This window comes from Tiliqua scincoides, chromosome 7, assembly GCF_035046505.1.
Source record: "Tiliqua scincoides isolate rTilSci1 chromosome 7, rTilSci1.hap2, whole genome shotgun sequence".
NCBI classification, from domain to species: Eukaryota; Metazoa; Chordata; class Lepidosauria; order Squamata; family Scincidae; genus Tiliqua; species Tiliqua scincoides.
The window spans coordinates 43,905,868-43,931,298 of record NC_089827.1 but is presented as its reverse complement, the minus strand read 5'-3'; the positions used below and the strand labels follow the sequence as shown (position 1 = coordinate 43,931,298).

Here is a 25,431-nt window from a genome sequence, read left to right as displayed (position 1 = left end):
TACTGTTATTATTATTAATACAAAAGACAGACATAGGCCCTCCATAGGAATTTACATTTATACAGGCAAGAGGCTGGTATGGATTAATGATTCTCACACCAAATTAGTTGACAGTTAAATTAATTCCTTGACAGAGGCATCAGCTGCTCTGGAAGCTCTCTGGAATTCATAACATTGCATACACCCCCTCAGAGGGTGTTTATGTTAAGTGCCGTGTCCTGAAGATGCATCCATAATTTTGATTATACAGATACATGCTTTCCAAGTACAGCTGTTATCAGAGAATGATACAAGTATGTACAGTCAGGGCCAGTCGATGCTACTGGGCTGCCTCCTTGCTGCATGCCCGCAGCCCTCCCAAAACCTGTGTACCCCTTTCCACACTCCTTCCTCTGCACTGTCTCTTTAAACAAATCAGGAAATGCTGAGAGCATTGGGACTGTTATCAGCATGTTCTCTTTGGCACTTCTGGCTTTGTTTAAAGGGCTGAGGAAGAGGTGAGGTGAGGGGGGGCAGGATCACTGCATTCTGATCCCCAGAGCATGACCATCTGATGCCCCTGCTTTCTTGCTTTGGTCCTTAAACAAAACAGATAGTACAGGTCCAACCTATTTATACAGGCACTGATTTGACTCAGCACGAATGGCCACTGCAAATGAGAAAGAATGTGCTGATCCCTGGAGAAAGGGAAAAATGCATCCCTTTAAAATCAGTTTAAAAAACTGAACAGTCCTTTAACAACAGCCTCCTTAATGAGAGGGGGGGCAGCTGGCTGACAATCCATCAATCCTCCTCTCTCCAGCTAACCCCTCCCTTCCCCCTGAGCACCTGAAAGGTGGAGGGAGGGACTGAGTGAAGTGCCTTTGTAAGTGCTTGGAGGAGGACTGATTGATGGATTATCTTCTTATTGACTCTTATCCTACATCACAAAGGTCAGCAAGGCTGTTTTTAAAACACCAAAGAAACTTTGAGCAAAGAAACTTAGTTTTTAAATTGACTTGCTATAGTGAGTTTTCTGCCATTCAAGTGAGTGCTTGGAAAGGAACCCACGCGAATAATGAGGCTCAACAGGTATAGCACACTGAGGTATGGGGGCCAGTTCTATTGACAGTGGTCTGGAGGGAGGTGGTGGGTGTCTGTTAATCACTCCTCCAAATCTGTCACCCAATGTGAATGTCATTGTTTGTGTCATGGATGGGCTGGCTAGGTGAACAGTTATATTGCTAGGCTCCATTTTGTCTTTCTTTAGGATCCCTTCTTAAGGACCAAATCAGAGATGTGTGAACAGTCTTCTGACAATCCTTTTTTTTTTTAACTTGAGAAGCAACCTCAGTGTCTCCAATCAGGAGTGGGAAAGCAGCAATGAGAGGGGTTGCTTAACCATCTTCCATTCTGCCATTTGTCCTCTCAAAAATTGCCCCTTTCTGAGATATTTTTCTACTCCTGGGGGATGTCAGACTGATAGTTGTGTCACAGATCAAGCAGGAGACATCACAGTCACTATTGAACAGACAGATGGTGGAAGGGAAAGGTATTAGGCAACATGCCTTGCCGTTCTTCCACTCAATCTAGCAGTCTCCATGGCTGCTTAGAAAGAGAGAGAATTCTGTTGATGTGTCTCCTGTGTAACTTGGCTTGGCTCTGAGTCAAATTCCTTTAAAGTCACATGAAAAACTTTTCCTCACTAAGATGTTTCTAAGAAATTCATGCAGCTCAAATTTTTCAACTCATTACCAGATCAGGATCATGGTGGGTATAAAAGTTTAACCAGGGGTCTCTAAAGTTTTCGGCTGAAGGGCCACATCAAATATCTGGCACAGTGTTGAGGGCTGGAAAAAATAAATACAAAAGTTAAATACTTTCGAGATGGAACTTACATAAGTGAATGAATGAATGAGCTCAAATGTCCAGGATTTCTCCAAGCACCAACACAGCCCACGAAATAAAGCACACACTTAAATGGACCCCCATTCCCCCACCCCACAAGCACAACTCTGGTTGTGTTTGGTCAACTGGGCCAGAGACTCTTGGGGATCAGAGGCTAGCCATGGGCTGCATCTGGCCCTTGGACTGGGGTTTGGAGACCCCTGGTTTAAACCATCCCCCCTCCACGCCACAGTCCCTACCTAGTTCAGACCTCCTGTAGCTGCTAATAAAGTTTAAAACCTAACCACATCAGCCCCAAACATTTAACAGAGACTTTAACAGGACATGTAGTTTCATCCTTATGATTCCTTGAGCCTGTCTGCATCACCTTCTAGGAGGGGCATTTTGTCTGGGGATGAAGTGAGGTACTGTGGCAGCTACTGAAAGCAGCAACCCCACATCATCTCCTTGTCACCCAGGGACTTACCCTGGGTGGTAATCCACAGCTGAGGAAGAAGGGACCCCCCAAGGGGGGCAACAAGTCACCCAGGGAGTGGAAGGCTACAGCCACAGACAGCCTGCTCCCCCATTGGGTGGGGCACATGCTACCCAAGCAGCGTGGCATCCCAGCTGCAGCCACCCTTTTTGATAGGGAGGGCGGGGTGTGCTGCAGGAAGGCCTGAGATCCCATGAGATCTCAGGCCCAAGAGAGACCAGGAAGAGGCAGGGCTTGAAGGGTTGGCCAGGAGAATAAGAAGGAGCCTAACAGCCACAGGGAGAGGAAGCACCTTCCTGAACTCTGTCAGGGAGGAGATAGGAAGGGTAGAGGAGAGAAGGAAGACCTGGCCTCCTGAGGAGGGAGCAGCTGCAGCCTGGGGACAGTCACAGCCTGGAGGCAGCCGCAGGCAGGAAGAGGCCAGAGATTACAGCTCAAGGAGAGGAAGAGGGAAGGAGAAGGAGGAACCTGCCCAAGGTGCAGCCTGGTTTGCTAAGGCAGGAGACCCTTCCCAGGAGTACTGGAGAGCCGCGGCTGGAGGGGCCCCTGGAGGACATCTAGTCTGACCCCACTTACCTGGGGGGAGGACTACTCCCTGCTGTTGGGATGAGGAACCTGGTGACAGCTGGGCTGGAGATAACCTGTGGGAGCAAGAGGGGGGAGAGAGCACAGCCCCAGTCCCAAGGGGACCACCAAGGCATACCTACCATCCAGAGGAGAACCCGGTGTCCTCGGCACGACTCATGGTGAAAAGTGATTGAGAGGGGATCCATGAAGTAACTGGCCCCTTTTTGTGGACTTTGTTTTGGACTTTATTTAACACTGTAAACCGCATATGCCCCGGGGAGTCTGTGACAGAACAGGGCCCCAGATGAATGCAAAGTCTTTTACTAAATTAAAAAGGGTCAGAAAACCCATTTTTGCAGCTCCCCGTTCTTCTCGCCAGCAAGGGGGGGACTGGGCAGTCCTGAATCGCACAGCAGACCCTGCACCCCTTGACTCTGCCCCCCAAGATGGACATCACACTCCTCCTCCTCTCTCTTCAGGTTACATATAGCAATTGAAAATGGTAGACATGATGCCCTCCCCATTCCTGCTGCACTTCATCAGCTGTAGCTTTGGGGGATAGGGAAACACACACTAACCTCACAGCAGGCATCGAATTACTAGACATTAGGAGAGTGAGAAAAGGAGGAGGAAATGTAGGGCTGCTGCTTTCTGTAGCACCCACATTGCCAGCCTCATTTTTGGCATTGGGAAGCGAGGACAAAATGGGGAGTTTTGTTTTCACAAGCAGCCCTGCCACTGCCAACTAAGCAAAGAGGCATTTCTAATGAGAGGAGAACTGCCTCTTTTCACTGCAGCGCAGCACCTTTTTTTAGCGATTGTTTGCTGGAGTTCCTTCTGCATCTTTTCTTGAGATTGTGAACCATTTATTTATTTACTTTGAGCCATAAAGTACTTTGAACTGTTTCTTTTTTTTTTTGAAAAGTGGTACCTACATATTCTTAATAATAGTCTCTCCTCTTGTCTACTTCACACCTTCCTCATTTTCCTTAGTGGGTTTCCATTCACCTGTCCATATCCAATATGAACTCCTTGTCCTTTCTTTTAAAGCTCTCCATGGCCTTGCCCCACCCCACCTGTTGACCATTTTCCTACCTGGGTCTCCATTCCTCCATCTCTGTACCCAACAGCTGACTGAAAGCCTGTCATCCCCTTAAACTACCATGCCCATTTCCTCCTTGCTGCTCTCTTTATGTGGAAGGCACTTCCTGAAAATTTGACCCTCCCCTTTACACAAAATGCCCTCCCACTATCCCCTCCTTCAAACCCCTTCTCAAAACACACCTTTTCTACATGGCCACTGGCTCATTTCCAACTATAACAAAACTTAAAAGTGAATGCCATGGCGTTTGCTGACTGTCTTTCCTCTGTTGTTTTCCTCATGGTCCATTTTAGATTGTAAGCTCCATGGGGGCAGGGACATCGCAGTGTTGTATGTTTATCTTTACAGCTCATGGCACTGTAGGAATCATAAATACAATTAATAGTTCTGACCTGAGATGCAGTTAGTCACTGCATTATACAATCTCTCTATTCATTCTGCTGACAGTAACATTCAGTCCTCCTTCACTGGCACTTAAGTGCAGCCATCTGCTAGTGAATTAGTCTAAGTACACAGTAATTGTCATTGGAGGTTTTCTCTTACTGTTCCCCCCCCCCAACTGGCAAGCCCCAAGTTGCTGTAACTGTAGTGCTCTCTTCTGTTTGGCAGAGCTTTAATTATGAAGGAGGCTGTATTTAGGATTGATCGCCAGGAGTGTTAATTAAGCATCATTAGATATATAGCCCACTACAATCTTGTTTATAGAGGATTGTGAACATCATCTGGCTTGGTGCTTGTGTTGTGAAAGGTGTGTCTTCAAACGTTCCCAGTTTCTGCAAGTACTTCAGTGGTGGATGTGCAGTTGCTTGGCAACTTGAAATTAAGCTGTGGTTACCGGATCTGATCTGTTACCTTTTCAACCCTGGCAGCCAACTTAAGTGGGTGAAATAAACAGGGCTTCCTGCTAGTATGTTGATTTCCTTGCTGTTAGAAGGCTGTTGCAGCTGACTGGGATGCAAGCAGCCCTTGCCAAATTGTTAGCAAGCATAAATCAGGTTGCAACTCCAGGAGCCAAGCCAATAATCCCTGCTTTAGGGGAGAACCTGCTATTGAAGCATTGGATTACAAACGATATGTAATAGTTTTTAGCTGTTGTAAATTGTTTTTATTACACGGTATGCTGCTTTGAGCTTCTAGAAATGCGGTTTATAAATCTTTTAGATAAATATTGTGATGTCGACTCTCAAGCCATCCAGTCAGTCCACTACTGTTGAAAAGCAAGGAGGGATAATGGGGGAATACTTGTGTGCATGTTTACTTAGAAGTAAAGAAGTAAGCCTTACTGAATACAGTTGGACCTGCTTAAGAACATAAGAACAGCCCCACTGGATCAGGCCATAGGCCCATCCAGTCCAGCCCTCTGCATCCCACAGCAGGGGGTGCTTCTGAGTAAAGCTGCTGAGAATTGGACTGTTCATCACAAGAGGCACACACGAGACTTGAGTATTGTGCTGTTTGCTTAGGAGTGGCCTGTTTGCCACTCTTCAGGTTGACCACTCCTATCAGCAATAATTAAAATCAGTACATATGGCAGATTGCAAGGGCTGGGCTTGGCAAATAAGAAGGGCTTCAGATCTGGTATTGTGAAAGATATTTGGCGTCAAGTGAGCCTCTCAAGGATTTCCAGGCACTGCTTACTTGACTTCGGATAGCTGTGAGACGGATTACTTGAGTATTTGGGCAGGCTCATGTGGAAGAAGGAGGTCCTTTTGGTGGCCATGATTCAGAAAATACAAGAGCTGAGGTAGGATGAGAGTCAAGATCCAGGGATCACTTTGGATCACCAGATGCTCATCAGACTCAAGCATCACTGGGATGGTTGTTTAACATTTGTGAGTGAGTGTAGGCCAGTCTGATTACACTCTAGCACAGCGATTTTCAACCTTTTCCATCTCATGGCACACTGATAAGCCACTAAAGTTGTCAAGGCACACCATCAGTTTTTTGACGATTGACAAGGCACACCCATTGACAGCAGGGGCTCACATCCCCCAGTGGCCCTACTAACAAATGACCCTCCCCCAAACTCTCACGGCACACCTGCAGATCATCCGCGTTGCACTAGTGTGCCATGGCACAGTGGTTGAAAATGGCTGATCTAGCACATGTGCTCAATAGCTCTCTCAGAACAAAGCACAATTTCTTTATATGCCATAGGGAAGATTCTTTGCTTGCAGATAATATCAGAAATATGCTGATGTGGTTGCATACGCACTTGTTTTGCTTCTTGCAGGTGTCTTACTGACCCACTCTTATTCTCCTGTGCATCAGAGCTAATATAATATATCCGAGCATCTCTAGGGCCTAGACACTGCTTGGAACTTGACAAGGCAACTCTAAGGCAAACAAAAAAGTTTCCTTGAAATCACGGTTTCAAGGAAAACATGATTTCAAGAAATAAATGGCATTCTGACTAACTGGTTCTCAAATTCTCTGGCCATAGACATTGGTAATTAGGGTTGTGTCTTAAAGAATCACAACTTGCAAACTACAACAAAGTGCCATATTGCTTTTAAACATTGAGGATCTGAACAATAGTTTATGTGCATGTTCAGGATGACCTTATGCTCCCTCAAGCACAAACCCCCAGCTCAATCATTGCCTCTGTTTTCAAGCGGGTCAGGAAAGTTGTAAAACACAGTGCATTGTAATCTCTCTGTTGACCCCTGAGACATTGAGGTAAAAGTTGCTGTGCCTGTCCAGGTATCTTGGGTATAAAACTCACAGTCCAGTCCTATTGGGCGGGTACACTGGCAAAATGCTCATTCTGGCTCATTCTGCCCATGGCTACTACTTTAAAGCTGTCACAAATGGGCTTTCAGAAGCACACAGGCTGCATGCTACCGGCCTGCCAGTGATGAGGTTGAAGCAGGCTCATGGCCAGGAGAAGGCCTTCCAACAAAGCGGGGGAGGTGGGGCAGGGCAGAATGAAGGGGGGACAGGGCAGGGGATGAGTGAATCAGGTCTGGGAAGGTGACAGGTTTGGTGGCAGTGGCAGCTGCCGAATCCTAACCCCATTCCTGGAACCTATCCCATGGCCTGAGTCTATGCATATCTGTGCCAGCAATCTGTGCCCCACAAGAGGCAGTGCTAGCCATTTTGGCGTGCCTACATTGGGGTGGGTAGCATAGGATTGGACTGTCAGTTTGATCTCCATAATTTGTTTTCATGGGGCTGGGAAAGGTGTAAAACACACTGGTCTTGTTCAGGACACCTGGTTGTGAACACAAGTCTTCAAAGCACCTGAGCAGACAGTGTCTGTTGGGATCTGTGTTTGAGCCACCTGAGTAGGTCTGGAGCAGTGCCAATATTCAAATAATTATTGAGGACCAGTTCAGTCCCTGCACCAGTTTCCAGAATAGGAGGAGGTTTGCAAAACAGATTATAAAGTGACATCTAAGTGGAGGTCTCTTGAGCAATATAGTGGCTAAGAGCCTGAGGACTCCTTCAGTTAGTCTCATTTTTGCCACACACTTGATGGGTGGCTCTGGGCAAGCTACTGCCTCTTAACCTCAGCTCCTTAGCTGCAATAAGGTATAATAATACTTGCTCATCTTACAGAGTTTTTTTTTCCTAAGGACAGCATTAAGATAATACATGTGAAGTGCTTTACATACTCACAACTTGTTTTGATGTGCTGGATATGGAGACAGATGTCTTTTTTAAAAAAAAAGGGGGGGGACAAAGCGAAGAGGTTCAAGTTCAGATGCTAATCTGAGATACTGAAAAATCTGAATCATGCAAGGGGGAGGGAGGGATGGAGTGGTTTGTTTTTTTTCTCCTTTATTAAAACAAATGTGAAACAAATCTCTCTGTGCAACTATATTGGTCTGGGAAAACTCTTTGGTTTATGCCTGTCACAGATGTGGAAATTAAGTCCGCCTTGAAAGGCTCTTTCTTTTGTGGAATGCAAACGGAGCTGTGCCTAAACCCGAATTCATGAGCGGTTGTTGTGCTGGAATGGTGATAATGGTTATAAACCTTTAAGCTGACTGGCAGGGAAGCAATAAAGACAAATCGCCACAACAGAGCGCTTTGGTGGCTTGCCAGCTCTGCCTCAGAAGAAGAGAGAGTTTGGCAGAACTATTTTTACAGAGGAGAGAGATGCTGCAAGAAACTGCATAATATTGGGAGGTAAAGGTTATCCCCCTAAGGTTAACTTGAAAGTCTTTGCTACTGTAGCAGGTTTGCCTGCTGCCGGTTCTGCGTAAGACCTCCTGCTTCTGGGAGATCAAAAGATATTCATCTTAGATGAAATAAAAGATGATTCATCATTACTGTGGGTGCATATTATATGTGCATGAGAGAATAGGAATATTGGGAGCCTCGGTTTCTGGTGCCGAGCTGAATGGTTAATGTGCTGTTGAAGCCTTTCTTATTAAAAATGTCTGCAGCCCCCCTCCCTCCATAACCACAATGTTGCTGGTAAGTAGCCCTGCTCTCTGTAGGTGGCCAGGGCTAAAATCTGCGTGTTTGCTGCTTCTCTCTACATTCGTCATTGCTTTCAGCTGCATTCAGAATTGGAACTAGGGTGGGGCAAGTGGGGTGCACAAAAATAACGGGGTGCTCAAAAAATGTTAAAAGGCAGTGTATGGTCGTCATCTGAGACTCAGAGAGTCAATTCCCCCTCTTTTTTCAATTGCCTTAGTTTATGTTTAAAAATGTAGTCTTTGTACTCAGTGAGTTGCACCCAGCTGCCTGAATGTCAGCTGCCAGGTTTCAACTTCCATTGCATTTAGAGTCGTTTGTAGGCACTGAACTTATCACGTGTGTTGGAAATGCTCTGCACACACTTTAGATATCACAACAATAAATGAAATGGTCTTGATGATATGATTTCCCTTATGTCAAAATAGCCAGTAACAACTACTGCTGTAAAAATTGGCAGTAGTTGAATTATAAATAAATGTATTGGCAACCTTCAGTCTCGAAAGACTATGGTATCGCGCTCTGAAAGGTGGTTCTGGCACAGCGTCTAGTGTGGCTGAAAAGGCCAATCCGGGAGTGACAATCCCTTCCACACCAGGAGCAAGTGCAGTCTGTCCCTGGTCTGTCTCCCTGGCTATGGGCCTTCCTTCTTTGCCTCTTAGCCTCAGACTGTTGGCAAAGTGTCTCTTCAAACTGGGAAAGGCCATGCTGCACAGCCTGCCTCCAAGCGGGCCGCTCAGAGGCCAGGGTTTCCCACTTGTTGAGGTCCATCCCTAAGGCCTTCAGATCCCTCTTGCAGATGTCCTTGTATCGCAGCTGTGGTCTACCTGTAGGGCGCTTTCCTTGCACGAGTTCTCCATAGAGGAGATCCTTTGGGATCCGGCCATCATCCATTCTCACGACATGACCAAGCCAACGCAGGCGTCTCTGTTTCAGCAGTGAATACTTGCTAGGGATTCCAGCACGTTCCAGGACTGTGTTGTTTGGAACTTTGTCCTGCCAGGTGATGCCGAGGATGCGTCGGAGGCAGCGCATGTGGAAAGCGCTCAGTTTCCTCTCCTGTTGTGGGCGAAGAGTCCATGACTCGCTGCAGTACAGAAGTGTACTCAGGACGCAAGCTCTGTAGACCTGGATCTTGGTATGTTCCGTCAGCTTCTTGTTGGACCAGACTCTCTTTGTGAGTCTGGAAAACGTGGTAGCTGCTTTACCGATGCGCCTGTTTAGCTCGGCATCGAGAGAATGAGTGTCGGAGATCGTTGAGCCAAGGTACACAAAGTCATGGACAACCTCCAGTTCATGCTCAGAGATTGTAATGCAGGGAGGTGAGTCCACATCCTGAACCATGACCTGTGTTTTCTTCAGGCTGATTGTCAGTCCAAAATCTTGGCAGGCCTTGCTAAAACGATCCATGAGCTGCTGGAGATCTTTGGCAGAGTGGGTAGTGACAGCTGCATCGTCGGCAAAGAGGAAGTCACGCAGACATTTCAGCTGGACTTTGGATTTTGCTCTCAGTCTGGAGAGGTTGAAGAGCTTTCCGTCTGATCTGGTCCGGAGATAGATGCCTTCTGTTGCAGTTCCAAAGGCCTGCTTCAGCAGGACAGCGAAGAAAATCCCAAACAAGGTTGGTGCAAGAACACAGCCCTGCTTCACTCCGCTTCGGATGTCAAAAGGGTCTGATGTGGAGCCATCGAAGACAACAGTGCCCTTCATGTCCTTGTGGAAGGATCTGATGATGCTGAGGAGCCTGGGTGGACATCCAATCTTGGGGAGAATCTTGAAGAGGCCGTCTCTGCTGACCAGGTCGAAAGCCTTTGTGAGATCTATGAAGGCTATAAAGAGTGGCTGTCGTTGTTCCCTGCATTTCTCCTGCAGTTGTCTAAGGGAGAATACCATATCAGTGGTGGACCTGTTGGCTCGGAATCCACACTGCGATTCTGGATAGACGCTCTCTGCAAGTACCTGGAGCCTCTTTAGTACAACTCGGGCAAACAGCTTTCCTACAACGCTAAGGAGAGAGATGCCGCGGTAGTTGTTGCAGTCACCCCTGTCACCTTTGTTCTTGTACAGCGTGATGATGTTTGCATCCCTCATGTCTTGAGGTACTCCACCTTCTCTCCAGCAGAGACAGAGGATTTCATGCAGCTCAGTGACGATGATCTCTTTGCAGCATTTTAGGACTTCAGCAGGGATGCTGTCTTTTCCAGGTGCCTTGCCAAAGGCAAGGGAGTCCAGGGCCACGTGAAGTTCTTCTAGGGTTGGTTCACTGTCAAGCTCTTCCAGCACAGGCAGGTACTCAATGTTGTTCAGTGCTTCTTCGGTGACTACATTTTCTCTGGAATATAGCTCAGAGTAGTGCTGCACCCAGCGTTCCATCTGCTGCGCCCGATCCTGGATGACCTCGCCTGTGGCAGACTTCAGAGGGGCAATTTTCTTCTGTGTTGGACCTAGGGCCTGCTTGATACCATCATACATCCCCTTGATGTTGCCCGTGTCAGCTGCTATCTGTATCTCGGAACAGAGCTGGAGCCAGTAGTCGTTAGCACATCTCCTGGCAGTCTGTTGGACTTTGCTGCGAGCAGTTCGGAGGACCTGCAGGTTGCGCTCACTGGGACAGACCTTGTATGCTGCTTGAGCTCTCCTCTTTTCCTCAATGACTGGTGTCAACTCCTCAGAGTGGGCTTCAAACCAGTCTGCCGCCTTGTTGGTCTTCTTGCCGAATATGGACAAGGCGGTGTTGTAAACGGTATTCTTGAAATGTTCCCATCTGTTGGATGCGTTTGCGTCGGCCGGGCCTGGAAGAGATTCCTCAAGCGCTTGTGCAAATTCCTCCACTTTTCTCTGATCCCGGGTCTTGCTGGTATCAATGCGAGGTCTTCCTTCCTTTTTCGTGTGATACAGTCGCTTTGTTTGCAGTTTCACTCTGCTGCACACCAGGGAGTGGTCAGTGTCGCAGGCAGCACCATGATAACTGCGTGTGATCTTGATGCTGGGAAGGCTGGAGCGTCTGGTGAGGACCTATTTATTAATTTATTTATAATAATAATTTATTTATTATATTATATTTATTAAATAAATAATAATTTATTTATTAATAAATAAATGACCTATTATAAATAGGTAATTCAACAACTAAATTAAAAAATGTGTGCCATTTTAGATCAAAAGGTGGTGTTGCACTTTAAAGGTATTTTAATTCTGCTAATGGGAATGGGGATGCTCTTTTTTTCCCCTTGCCCTGGGTGCTAATTTCCTTTGATGTGGCACTGGCTGTATTGCATTCATAAGTGTTGGGGGGGGGCATAGCTTAGTGAAGCCCCTGTTCTTTGTGCAGAAGAGTCTGACCCTCCCCTCCATCCTTCCCCCGGAGATAGCAGGATCTCTTTGCCTGAGATCCTGGTGGTAGACATAGATCTCTCAGTCTAAGGAAGTATCATATTCCTTCAGATGCAAATGAGTGGGGGGAACACAATGGGGAGGGCAGGGCACCAGGACGCAGGTTGTGTCTGTTGTCTTGTGTGCTCCCTGAACCATTTGGTGGGCCACTGTGAGATACAGGAAGCTGAACTACATGGGCCTTTGGCCTGATCAATCGGAGCTCTTATGTTCTTAATGAAGCTGCTAGACAACCAGGGGATGTGACCTCCCAACACCAGCCTAGCTGCTGATGGGTGATTGTTGGTTTTGTCTGCAGTTGTGTCAGCATCACAAGGCAGTTGCTATTTGGTCCAACACAAGCTGTTTCACCTAGAACCGTGATGAATTTGAAATGCCATGGGTGCTGCCAAAACAAAACAATGCTGCCTTGTTGGCTTACACAAGTGTGTTTGTTTGCCCAGGCTTGGAGTGGCATTACAACAATAACACAGACATTCCTGAATGAAATTTGAATATGCTTGTTATTTAACGTTGGGGGAGAATAGTAAACAATAAAATGTTGGCAGTCATTTTCTTAAAGAAGTAAAGCAGTGTTTTTTTCTCTTGTGATTGCAATCTGGTTTCTGAAGAGAACTTTCTCCAGCTTCAGCTAAGAGATGAATTTGGTTGCTACCACAATGTGTGTTAAAAAGTCTGAGAAACTATAGTTTAATTTCCATCCAGACGTGGGGGTGTCATTTCATAGGATAAGAGTCAAACATCTCCTTTACTTCAATGTACAAATTAGCATTCCAAGCAATGGAGGCCATTGTGTGAGCACATATTTCTATTCCCCCCTATAAAGTAGCGAGAACTTTTTATTCTAGAAGTTATAGAGCTCTCACTCTCCTGTACTATATACATATGTATAAATGTGTTTGCAAATACCAGCTTTCTGTGCATCTTGTGACAAATTGAAGAATTTGGCCAGACTTGAACCAGGTTTTCTTTCATCAGCATTCAGCCTGCCTGTCTTTCTCTACCTGTTCAGTGACTGTTTGGTAAGCCAAGGAATCCAAAGTTTCCAAAGCAGGATAAGAAAACACTGGTTTGTTATTTCATAGGTAATCACCCCTCTGTTCCAGAGATTGCCAAATGTATCAACTGAAGAATCACCCTTATCTTCTGGTAAACTTCCCCGCTGAGCATTCTGGGATTTCCGAATCCTAAGTTGCTACTGCCAGATGTCTGAGAGTTGGGAGAATAAGCACATTGAGGAAATGAGTGGCTCATCACAAAGACTGGCCCATCTCTCTTGCACGCACGCACACACACATACACACATGCAATGCATGGTGGTAGATGGAATGAGAAAATGCCAGAAGGCCCTGCCCCACACTGATGTGCTCCTGAAGCTCTGCACCTTATGTAAAACATTTGTCTGCAAAGGGGCATCTAGCATGCCAGGACACAGGCAGATGCTCTCCCCGGGTATAGCATTTGTTGCCACGGATAAACAGTATGGGGGACATGAGTGAAGTTTGGGGGGGTATATCAGTGCAGGGGCAGGACATGCTGGTTTGCTCCCACTCCCCCCCCCCAGATTTCTTATAAGTGAAGGTGACAAGGCCTCTCTCAAACACATATGCATTTACTCTCCCTCTCAGTCTATCTTGCTCGCATTAGGGCTCTCAGTTCCAGTGCTGGAGACCCCAAACAGTCTCTTGGAGTAACTTCTTGAAGTTTGATGTCAGGGTTACTACGGTAACTGAACTATTTCAAGACCCAGTTGTTTAAGGCATGCAGTGGAACAAGAGTGCAGGAAATAAAGTGCTGAAGCCTGACTTCTGGGAACTTAGCTTGTGAGATACCTGCCTCCCTTGACACCTTACAGCAGTGCTGCCCAAACTTACTGGGGTTATTGTGCTCCTGCAGCTTCTTCTTTCAGCTCAGCCCAGCACTGCCATTTTGGATCTCATGCGATCTTGCGAGATCCAAGATGACAGTGTCCAAGTGTTGTGAGATTTTGCAAGATCCAGGATGGCAGTGCCTGGGAGAATGAGTAGGAGGGGCCACTGGGGACATCCCGCACTACCCCTGTGAATTCACCATGACACCCTAAGGCAGTGATTCTCAAACTTTTGAGCACTGAGACCCACTTTTTAGAATGACCATCTGTCTGGGACCCATCTGGAAGTGATGTCATGGCCAGAAGTGACATCATCACGCAAATTAAAATAAATTATAAATAATTAAAATAAAACAAATAAGGGGAGTTGATAGGGGGAAGCCAGCCCTTTTCCACCAAGTGAATTTTCTCTGTAGCCTGCTTGCAATAACCTTAACCCGCCCCCCCCCCCAAAAAAACAGTAAGATTTTCTGCCCTACCCGGTGCCCAGTTCAATTTAAGTTCTTATATTTAAGCCATATCACTAACGACCAACTTAGCTTTACAAATCTAAAAAGGAACAAAAAATCACTTTACCAGCTTATGCCTCTGTTTTTATCCTTTTTCCTTCCTCTATGGGGGGAGCTGCCTTCTGGAGCATTTGTTGAGCTGCACTTTCATCAGACTGGAACCATTCTGGTAGTCTTGCATTCCCCTTTGCCTAACCTTCAACACAAGCCAAGGCAGTGTGGCCTACTCATGAGTAAACATTGTATTGGCAACCTTCAGTCTCGAAAGACTATGGTATCGCGCTCTGAAAGGTGGTTCTGGCACAGTGTCTAGTGTGGCTGAAAAGGCCAATCTGGGAGTGACAATCCCTTCCACACTGGGAGCAAGTGCAGCCTGTCCCTGGTCTGTCTCCCTGGCTATGGGCCTTCCTTCTTTGCCTCAGACTGTTGGCAAAGTGTCTCTTCAAACTGGGAAAGGCCATGCTGCACAGCCTGCCTCCAAGCGGGACTCTCAGAGGCCAGGGTTTCCCACCTGTTGAGGTCCATCCCTAAGGCCTTCAGATCCCTCTTGCAGATGTCCTTGTATCGCAGCTGTGGTCTACCTGTAGGGCGCTTTCCTTGCACGAGTTCTCCATAGAGGAGATCCTTTGGGATCCGGCCATCATCCATTCTCACGACATGACCGAGCCAACGCAGGCATCTTGGTTTCAGCAGTGCATACATGCTAGGGATTCCAGCACGTTCCAGGACTGTGTTGTTAGGAACTGTGTTAGAAACGCTCCAGGTACTTGCAGAGAGCGTTTATCCAGAATCACAGTGCAGATTCCGAGCCAGCAGGTCCACCACTGATATGGTATTCTCCCTTAGACAACTGCAGGAGAAATGCAGGGAACAACGACAGCCACTCTTTATAGCCTTCATAGATCTCACGAAGGCTTTCGACCTGGTCAGCAGGGACTGCCTCTTCAAGATTCTCCCCAAGATCGGATGTCCACCCAGGCTCCTCAGCATCATCAGATCCTTCCACAAGGACATGAAGGGCACTGTTGTCTTCGATGGCTCCACATCAGACCCCTTTGACATCCAAAGCGGCGTGAAGCAGGGCTGTGTTTTTGCACCAACCTTGTTTGGGATTTTCTTCGCTGTCCTGCTGAAGCAGGCCTTTGGAACTGCAACAGAAGGCATCTATGTCCGGACCAGATCAGACGGAAAGCTCTTCAACCTCTCCAGACTGAGAGCAAAGTCCAAAGTCCAGCTGAAATGTCTGCGTGACTTCCTCTTTGCCGACGATGCAGCTGTCACTACCCACTCTGCCAAAGATCTCCAGCAGCTCATGAATTGTTTTAGCAAGGCCTGCCAAGATTTTGGACTGACGATCAGCCTAAAGAAAACACAGGTCATGGTTCAGGATGTGGACTCACCTCCCGGCATTACAATCTCTGAGCATGAACTGGAGGTTGTCCATGACTTTGTGTACCTTGGCTCAACGATCTCCGACACTCTTTCTCTCGATACTGAGCTAAACAAACGCATCGGTAAAGCAGCTACCACGTTTTCTAGACTCACAAAGAGAGTCTGGTTCAACAAGAAGCTGACGGAACACACCAAGATCCAGTTCTACAGAGCTTGCATCCTGAGTACACTTCTGTACTGCAGCGAGTCATGGACTCTCCGCTCACAACAGGAGAGGAAACTGAACACTTTCCACATGCGCTGCCTCCGATGCATTCTCGGCATCACCTGGCAGGACAAAGTTCCTAACAACACAGTCCTGGAACGTGCTGGAGTAAACATTAATGTGTTGCTTAGTTTCATTTTCCATTAGGAACATTTGTCAGCTTGGAGGGAGAGACTTCCTTCTCGAGTGTTTTTGGGGGGCTGCATTTATCAGATTGGGACCATTTTGGTGGCATTGGATTCCTCTCAGCCTGCCCTTTGCAATGGATTAAGACATGGTTGCCTACTCATGAATAAATGCATGATGTGACTCAGTTTCCCTTTCCATAGGGCTCCATACATTTTCTTTGTCAGCTATCTGCTTGTCTGTTTCAGCTTCATAACCCATCCACAATCAGGTTGCGACCCACAGTTTGAGAAACTCTGCTCTAAGGCATTGAGAAACATATTTTGGGAACCTCTCCCTTACAACATTATATGAACACTTGCCTAAGTGTTTTCTTAGGTCCCTTACAGCATTATATGAACACTTAGGAAGTGTTTTCTGTGTGACATTCCCATTTGATATCCAGAGTATTTCAGAATGTTAAACAGAATAGTCTTGAGCTTTGTGTATCCATTTGAACCTCCATGTGAACGAAAGGCCATTTCACACTTGAGAATGGCCCCATTGAGAGCACCCTGTGAGTGCACAAAGCTAATATCAGGCTTTAGGCCTGACAGCACTTGCTGGATTCCCAGTGGATAACTCTCTGAATGTCTGCACACACTCCACACTCTGAATGTCTGCACGATCTCTGTGATTTACGTGTTCGATTTATAGGGCTGCTTTAAAAAAATGCTACAATGACAGATATTATAGCAGATGCACATAGCTGTGGAGATTCACACAAGCAGATAGTTGGCATGAGTGCCACTCAAGAGCAGCCCAAAGGCTCCAGCAGTACCCACCAGGGACTGCTGCCAGGGTTGAACTGCTTCAGCTCATGCAACTGAAACCAAAGGTAGATCTTTTAACTCATGCTGTAAATGAACAGTGTTCTTCCTGTCCTTCTGAGTATTGCATTGTGGCTGGGTATGTGTGGAGTGATGCATGAGGGCACAGGAGGCATCTGAGAAAGAAATGGAAGTGATGAGAAAAGACAGATGATAGTGCTCTAGGCATCTGTAGGCACCCTTCAGATCTCCTCTGATTTTTAAACAGCAGTCAAAACCCTGTATTGTTTTAAATCACTAACCACATACGTTTCTCATTTTTGAGCTTTCTATTACATGGACTTCTTTTCTGCAAAGAGCAAGTAAGAATACAGGTTAGCAATATCCTCTCAGGATATTTGGCACCTAAGGTAACATTTCTGAATCTCTTTCATACACAGGAATTTTGTGCATGTGTGAAGAAGGCTGTTCTACATTTTCAGCATACATCTGATTCTACAGCTTACTGGGAAACTCTCAGTTGAACACAAGTCTTTTATTTTTAGTTTCAACTGACATGAAATGCCTCTCGTATCTCTTTGGTGCTAATGCTGCAGTGTGCTTCTTCGCACCACCTCTAGAGGATTCTAGAATTTCATAGAAGGAAAACATAAAAGCTGAACTATTTTTTTCTTGCCTCGTAATGCATTGTGATTTGATATGCTCCCCCCCCCATGAGCTCATATTATTTTTGTTGGCCATCTTTGGCCAACATCTTTGGATTCAATGAAAAGTATTAAATAGGTTCTCTGCTCCTACACAGGATTGTGGGCTTGTGGAATACGGGTTTGGTGTGCCTTCTTCACCTGTCTGATAGCTGAATGGATGGACCATGTTTGAGTCCCTGACTCAGGGCCCAATCCTATCCCATACCTTGAGGAGGCCTTTGTGACTGCCTCCCCACTACAGGACACGGTGCATGCCCCATTGGTACGGCTGTACCAGCATTGGAAAATTGGATACTCAGTGCCTCGTCTCTGGAATTCTCTGGCTGGTGCAGAGCATTGTGTGCAAGGGAAAGGTGAAAGAGTTCTGTTATAGCAACCTCCCCCCCCCCCCCCGCCTTTATCCAGATTCCAGTCCACTTCTGAAGAGAAGGAACAGGACCCTACTGTGATTCTCAGCATAAGCTGGGGCCTCAGTAAGCCACCATATCTGTTGCATCACCAGAGGCCGCCCACTCAGTCAAATGTTGCAGCAGTGTAGCTGGAGCCTCCTCTTGCCCAATATCAAGGGACTTCAATGCCCCTATGCTCCTGCTCCCCCTCCATACCCTCCTTTGTCTCTCTGGGGATCTCAGGCATGGTGGTTATGACAGACCAGATCTGGGCTTCTACAGGACAAGATAAAAATTAAGAATTATGCAGGGGAAGGATTTCAGCATGCACTGTGACCCCTCCATCCCTTTAAGGGGAGAGAAGTGCCTTGCCCCTCCCATCCCTTGTCAGAGGAAGCTGGACCTCTTCTGATCCTAAACTTTGCTCAACTTGTTTAGCCCTCCTGACCTTGGCATCCAAGTGTACTTCTCCTCTCCACCTATGTTCTTCCTGACCTTCTCTACACACTGGGTCCAGGGACTGTGCCTCCTACTCCACCTCCCACACATCTGGTTTCCCACCTTATGACCCCATCAATGGTTCTTTTCAACTTGGTCCTGACTTGAGGTGCATGCCTAAAAGCAGAGTTCCTTTCAGACTTGAGCCTTACATTAATGTTTCTAGGGCACATTCCAAAGCTCTTCCTCATAATCGCACTCCTGTCTCCACTTTAAGTGGTTTCCTAGCATGTGAATTAAAATTCTTGCTGGATTATAGATGGTAGTCATGGCAACAAGTTCCTCCTTCCTTCTCTTTCTGCAGGAGTTGATTTAGGAATTGTCTTACTGCAGGCAAAGTAACTGAGATGTCAAGCAAGAGTCAGGACCCAGGAATGTTTGCAAAAATAAGGTGTCTCAGATGGTGAGAGAGCTGTTATAGTGCTGTAGGAACTGAAAATTCATCTGTGCATTTTTTTTGTGTCGAAGCTAGAATTTGCCTTTCTTTAGCGATGAAAGAAACTTTTTTTAATTGTAGTTTTAGTAAGAATATGGGTCGCCTAAGAGTAAGGGGGAAGGGTGATAATTGAAAGCAGAAGTTTTGTGCAGTATGTGCCCATAATAGTTCAAGGCCAGCCTGCCGAAATTTATTCCGACAATGGTAGTGGCGGAATAATCTCAGTGTTGAGGGAGACTTCTGAATAATTCATTTTGCCCCAAGAAAACATCCTGCTTGTCTTTTGTACGGAAATCAGAACTGAATCCAATTGAAAGTATATTTCCCATTTTTATTTCTGGGAGGGGGCGCCATGGATTGCGCTGTTTCAGGTATTTTGCTATAATTATGGTGGAAAGGCAATTCTTAATGAAAATGCCTAGCATTTTGAGAGGATGAGAAAATTGTTCTTTTCCTTTTTAAAATGACTGCCCCAGCGAGCGTTTTAATGAAATGCCGCTTTCTTTCATAAATAATGCACTGCTTGGCGTTTGATTAGGTGAAGCGAGGAGGACTTTGCGCCTAATGAGATATGGCTTGCAGATGGTTGCCATTACTGGTGACATATATACTGCTGTATGTGCACCCGCACATGTGCTTCTTAAGAGAGAATCCAAATTCAAAGGCTGTGTTTCATTATAAAAAGAACTCATAGGATGAAATGCAAAGAGGCATTCACTCTTTGCAAGCATAAGTGCTGTTTGTTTGACCAAAGGCCTGAGCCGGAATTAGGTTGCAAGATCGCTTAAGGAGTACATACACCCCGTCACAAAGGCAGAATGAAACAGGAATGGTATTCCAGTACAGGGGGGCCCTGTATACATGGATCCTGTATCCATGGTTTTAGTTAACCTCAGATTGGGTCCATGGGCCTCCTGTGCGTCCCCTCGCGTCCTGGAGGGTCTTCTGAGCCCAGCAGAGGCCTCACGTGTCCACCCATGGCCTCTGCAGGGCTCAGAATGACTGCAATAAACTAAAAAAGTCACTTCCGTTTTTAAAAAAAAACAAAACCCGAGAGTGACATTTTTATGCCTGTATAAGGCATTATGAGGGCCAGAGAAGCACCAGAGGGCAGGAGGGCTTCCCCAGACTTCATAATGCCTTATAAAGGCATTTAAAAAAATCTGGTTTTCCTGAAAAAAACGTAAGTGACTTTTTCACTTATTGCAGTTATTCAGAGCCAGCCACAGGTCATGGGCCAATGTGTGCAGCCTCTGGTGGAGGGTGGGGAGAAGGCATCCACCATATCCACAGATCCACTTATATGCGGGGGGTTCCAGAATGGAATCCCCGTAGATACAGGGGCACACCTGTACTTTCCTTGTAGGGTTTAGGGTCGTGGTCTCCAAACCCCAGCCCGGGGGCCAGATGCGGCCCTCAGCAAGCCTCTTTCCGGCCCGTGGCCAACCTCCTGTCCCCTGAAAGCCTCTGGCCCACTCAACTGAACATGACCAGAACTGTGCTCTAATTGTGTCTGGAGAGTGTTCTGAGTGCCAGAGAGGTTGAATGAATGAGCCCTTTCATTCATTTATTCACTCATCTAAGTTCCATCTCTAATTTCTTTATTTAAATTTTATATTTAAATTTTTTTCTGGCCCTCCACACCATGCCAGATATTTGATGCGTCCCTTTGACCAAAAAGTTTGGATACCCCTGGTTTAGGGAATGGAAACTAGTCCTTTGCTTCTTGGAACTTTTGCCCCTGTAGACCAGTAGTTCCCAAACTGTGAGAACTCAGACGGGCGACTTGGGATGTTCCCAGTGGCCTCTTCTTCCCAGCTCTCCTGATCGTCGCCATCTTGATCATGCAGTATCTCTTGCAATCCAAGATGGCAGCACCTGAGAGAGCCGGGAAGGCGAGGCCACCATGGAAAAGGTGTCATGACCATAATAAGTTTGGGAACTGCTGCTGCAAACCAAGCATGTTTTCACTTGATTAAAAAAAAATGTTGAGCAGCTGACCAGATGAGAGAAGCTTTGCTCTTACAGAGTGACCATGTTCCACCCTTCATAGATTTCTATCTCTCCAAGAGCTCTGGAGTTCTCCCCCCCTTTTGAAACACAGTGATGGGAGAAGCTGCACCTGTAATACACCGTTTGTATCATCCTCAGAGCTCTTACAAGAACACCAACACTTTTCCTTTTTGGGAACAATCATTCTATTCTGAAAATACCCATGCTCCATCTTGGTACCCTTCAATGTCTTTTGGTGCATCAGCCTCATTCACTTTCATGTCCAGTAGTTATTGATACAGCTAGAATAAATAAATAAGTTTGCAAGAGGGAAGCATATTGAAAAGCTCTGGGTGGTTTTGTTCATTTACAGCAGGCTGACCAGATTTTGTTTTGTTTCCCATAGGTTGTACCCACGCCATGCAAGTGCCCTGAACAACCTTGGTACATTGACCAAAGACTTGGCAAAGGCAAAGGAGTACTACAGTAAAGCACTCCAGTTAAATCCGCAGCACAACCGAGCTCTCTTCAATCTTGGAAATCTGCTCAAGTATGTTTATGATCTAATTCTGTTATCTCCAGTTTTCAGTTTGAACACACATCCTTCTTCACCAAGTTAAATCTGGCTGATCCTCTTGTAGTTCTTTCATTTGGCCAGTGCCTAGGGGTGGTTCAGAGGCTAAATCTTTGCTAACTGTGATTGACAGCATCAGAGTAGTTTTAAGTCCTGACACAATGTTAGTTCTGTCGAGGAGGCTGTCAGAACAAGCCACGGAAGTAGGAGATGGTGCTCCTTTAGAGCGCTGAACAGCTGGAGGCCACTACTTTGATAATCTTTGGAGTCCTTGCTCCACATTCCTGCACCTTTGGAGGACTGACTGTTCAGGTCATGTGATACGGCCTTTTAAAAAGTGTAGTCATGACATTTTGATTTAGTTCAATAAACTAGTCGATACAACAATTAACAATAGTCATAATAAATGAACGCTAAACTGAGGAAGGAAAGGTGGAGACGGACGAGCTCTCAGAGTCCTGATACACAGTCAAGACACTGAATATATCCACTTCTTTGTTGTTATCCTTCCGGTACAATATCCATCCGCGGCTCAATCCTATTTGTCTATACCGCTGTTGGAACTAGTGTTTGGTAGCAGTTGCTGCTTGATGGCTGTTGTGACCTGGCAGTGCATGAAATTGTGTGCTCGGAATTTCCCAGAGAGACCGGAAAGGCCCCGCATGTATTGCTGGGGACAGGAGTGCCCTCCGATGAAGGTGAGTCAGTGAAGAGAGAGGAACAGTGAGGTGGGAGTCAGGAGAGCACGGTAACCAGCACGGTTGACTTGAAGTGGAGGTTATCCCCTTCCTGGCCTCCCAGCATGCCCCTCTGCCAGGGGCACCCAGATTGTAGAAATCTCTTGTCTTGGAGCTTGCCCATCCCAGTTAATGGTTTTCCAACACTTGGCAAAAGTTTCATCTGACATTTGTGTTGTTTTCCCTCGTGTGCTCTGGTACTGCTTTCAGCTGTGGTGCTTTTTAGCAGTAGTGTTATAATATTTTTTGACTTTCTGATTTTCATTTTGTTACAACATTTCTTAACTGATCATGTGAGTTGCTTTGGGAGGGCCCTTGTGGGCTAAAAGGCAGCATGTAAATACTGAAATGAATTTAAAAAAACAAATGCAAGGGTCATTGTTCTGTGTCATCCATGCCACGCGTTTTTTATTATTTTTTTGAAGTTCTTTCTCATCCAGTGTAGTTGAGCTGGAAAATATTTCATTTAAAACTATGTTGATGTCTTTTGAAAAAAGTGGGTTTTAACAGCAGTGATAGAACACTGTCCCCTGCTGGAAAGGTAGATAATATCAGCTTTGCACATGTAAAGCACATTCTTCTCAGCCACAGGCTTCGTGGGGTCCTGTTGCTTGCTACTTAGCATCATGTTTAGCCCAGGTGTTAATGTTAGATTGGTATAATGCAGATGTAACAAGTAAGCCCCCTCCCCAATCCTCCTAATTAAATTACTTCCCTTAGCCTTTTCTGTGCAACTTCCTACTGAATTTCAGGAGAAATATTTCCCAAGCAATGCTGAGAAATTTAGGAAGAGTTGTTCAGGTAATCTCATTTTGGGTATTAATCGCAATGAAATAACTCTGCCTAAAAGTAACAAAAACTAATTTGATTCAAGCTCTAAATGGTCGGTTAGCAACCTTCAGTCTCGAAAAATGGACAATTTGCATGTTAAGACTGTGAAGCACAGCAGAGAAGAATGTAAATCAGGGAATGGATTCAAATGATCTGTTAACTTTCTCGCTTAGTGATAATTTCATCACATGAGACTGTTCTGCAGGCATCCTGATCTGTGAGCCAGCATGTTAGTAATTTTGCTGTCAATATTGAGATTAGACAACCTGGCATTCCAGAACTGAGAGGTGTCATTTGTGATTAACATGAGCGCTGGCCTCCCATATGCTTCCTTATAATAATCGATCATGATGATCTATGTTTCTAGAAAGAGTTATATACTATAATCAGTACATTTGTTTCAGAGCCCACGGGTAAAATATTTCTGGATCTCTACATTTATCCTACTGAACCAAACAAAACTGCTTCCAGTTTTCCATTTTAGCCCAGAGATTAGTATTGGCAACCTTCAGTCTCGAAAGACTATGGTATCGCGCTCTGAAAGGTGGTTCTGGCACAGCGTCTAGTGCCAGACGCATCTAGTGCATCTAGTAATGCAGCCTGCTGAATGGGGCTACTTGGATATGCACCAGCTTTTTAGTTAGCGCAAGTCCATGTAGGGCTTCCAGGTCTGCAACGGGGGTTAGGATACAGCAGAGGCCTGTTCCGCCAGTCCTGCCACCGCTCCCAGGCCTGCCCAACCTTCTGTCGCATTTTCCCTCTTCCCTGTTACACCTCTCCCTGGCTCTGGAACATCCTCCTCGCCACTCTCTCCCAGCCCCTGTGCTGCTTAGGTGATTTAGAGCACAATCCTAACCAACTTTCCAGCACTGACATAGCTGTGCACTGCATCCTGCAGTGGGGAGGTAGTCAAGGGGGTATCCTCAAGCTTAGGGCATGTTTGTTGCCTTACCTGGGGGGCTGCATTGCGGTTAAGTCAGTGCTGGAAAGTTGGTTAGGATTGCGCCCTCACTCACCTCCACCACCAGCCAGGGGCCTGGATCCTGCTGGCGCTGCCTGCATTCAAGTAGTTGAAAATGTGCTTTATAGCACGTTTGTGACACTTTAGGCTGGCGCAGGGATCACTGTGTCAGTGGAGCAGGTAAGTAGGATTGTTCTGTGATTGTAATTTTTTCTACCTCCTTTCAGCTGGATCTGCATATGATGTAGAACAGGGGTGCCCAAACCCCAGCCCGGGGGCCACTTGTGGCCCTCAGGGGCTCACAATCCGGCCCGTGGGGAGTCCCCAGTCTCCAGTGAGCCTCTGGCCCTCCGGAGACTTGCTGGAGCCTGTGCTGGCCCAACGCAACTGCTCTACCTCTCACCTGAGCTGTGGGATGAGGGCTCCCTTCAGTACTTGCTGTTTCACATCTATGATGCAGCAGTGGCAGCGAAGGAAAGGCTGGCCTTGCTTTGTGCAAGGCCTTTTATAGGCCTTGAGCTGCTTCAAGACCGTAATTCATTCATATAAGTTCCATCTCTAATAAAGTCATTTATGTAAATTTATTCAAATTTTAATGTAAATTAATTCTTTTTTTTTCCCCTGGCCCCCAACACAGAGTCAGAGAGATGATGTGGCCCTCCTGCAAAAATGTTTGGACACCCCTGATGTAGAATGACCTGTATCATTTGATGATAGTTCGGGATTCAATTTTTAGACTGTTCTTGCAAGTAGAAAAATATCCCATTAGGAAGAGAGGTTCTAGTCTAACACTCTCCCTGCTGCTCTAATTTTCTGTTTGCAGGGAATTCTATTCTGCTATTTCCAACATTTATTGTGCATCTCCTACACATGTGCATGCTAGGAACTTTTAAAATGCCTATATACTGATATGTTTTCCTGAACTCCTTCAGATGCCCAGAAGCTGTGTTGGTCTTCTGCGTTTGTCTCCTGCCCTTCCTAGTAATGATATTGCATAAATGTTAACTCAAATAAAGCTTAAACATAAAACACATTTTAAAATCAGGGGTTTTCCATGCAGCAATTCTGAGTAAGAAACTTGGTAATGAATGAGGAAATTTAAAACATTCTAACGTTTTACAGTAACTGTGCACATTATGTTTGTACAGACACAAATCGAACCTGAGTTTATTGCTGCAGGAATTGAAGAGAACTGAATCTGCTGTTTGCTACGCTCTACCTGTCAGTATATCAGAGAAGATAATAGACCCTTTTGTCTCCTGAGACCCTTGAGTGTGCTGTGGCTACTCTTGCAAGGCCAAAACTGATTATCTAGAGACCCCACAGCATTCAATGAAATCTTTTGACCAAGCTCTGTACAATGCTTAAGGAGGAAGAAAAGTATCCCAAGGAGCTATTTCAGCAATTCTATACTTCTTTTCCTGAGAACCCATTTACACTGAAGAGTATGAGAACTCAGTTTGACTCCTCTTCTGAACCTCTA

The 25,431-nt window shown here is 46.0% G+C and overlaps 1 protein-coding gene across 4 annotated transcripts in view; it reads left to right on the top strand.

Annotated features, from left to right (window-relative positions):
- TMTC1 (transmembrane O-mannosyltransferase targeting cadherins 1) overlaps window positions 1–25,431 on the top strand; it is a 165,384-nt gene that overhangs the window by 99,026 nt on the left and 40,927 nt on the right. For all 4 annotated transcript variants that reach the window (XM_066633815.1, XM_066633814.1, XM_066633816.1 and 1 more), the window contains one exon: window positions 21,252–21,395. In XM_066633815.1, the coding sequence (XP_066489912.1) occupies window positions 21,252–21,395 (144 nt within the window). The remainder of the gene's footprint in view (window positions 1–21,251; window positions 21,396–25,431) is intronic.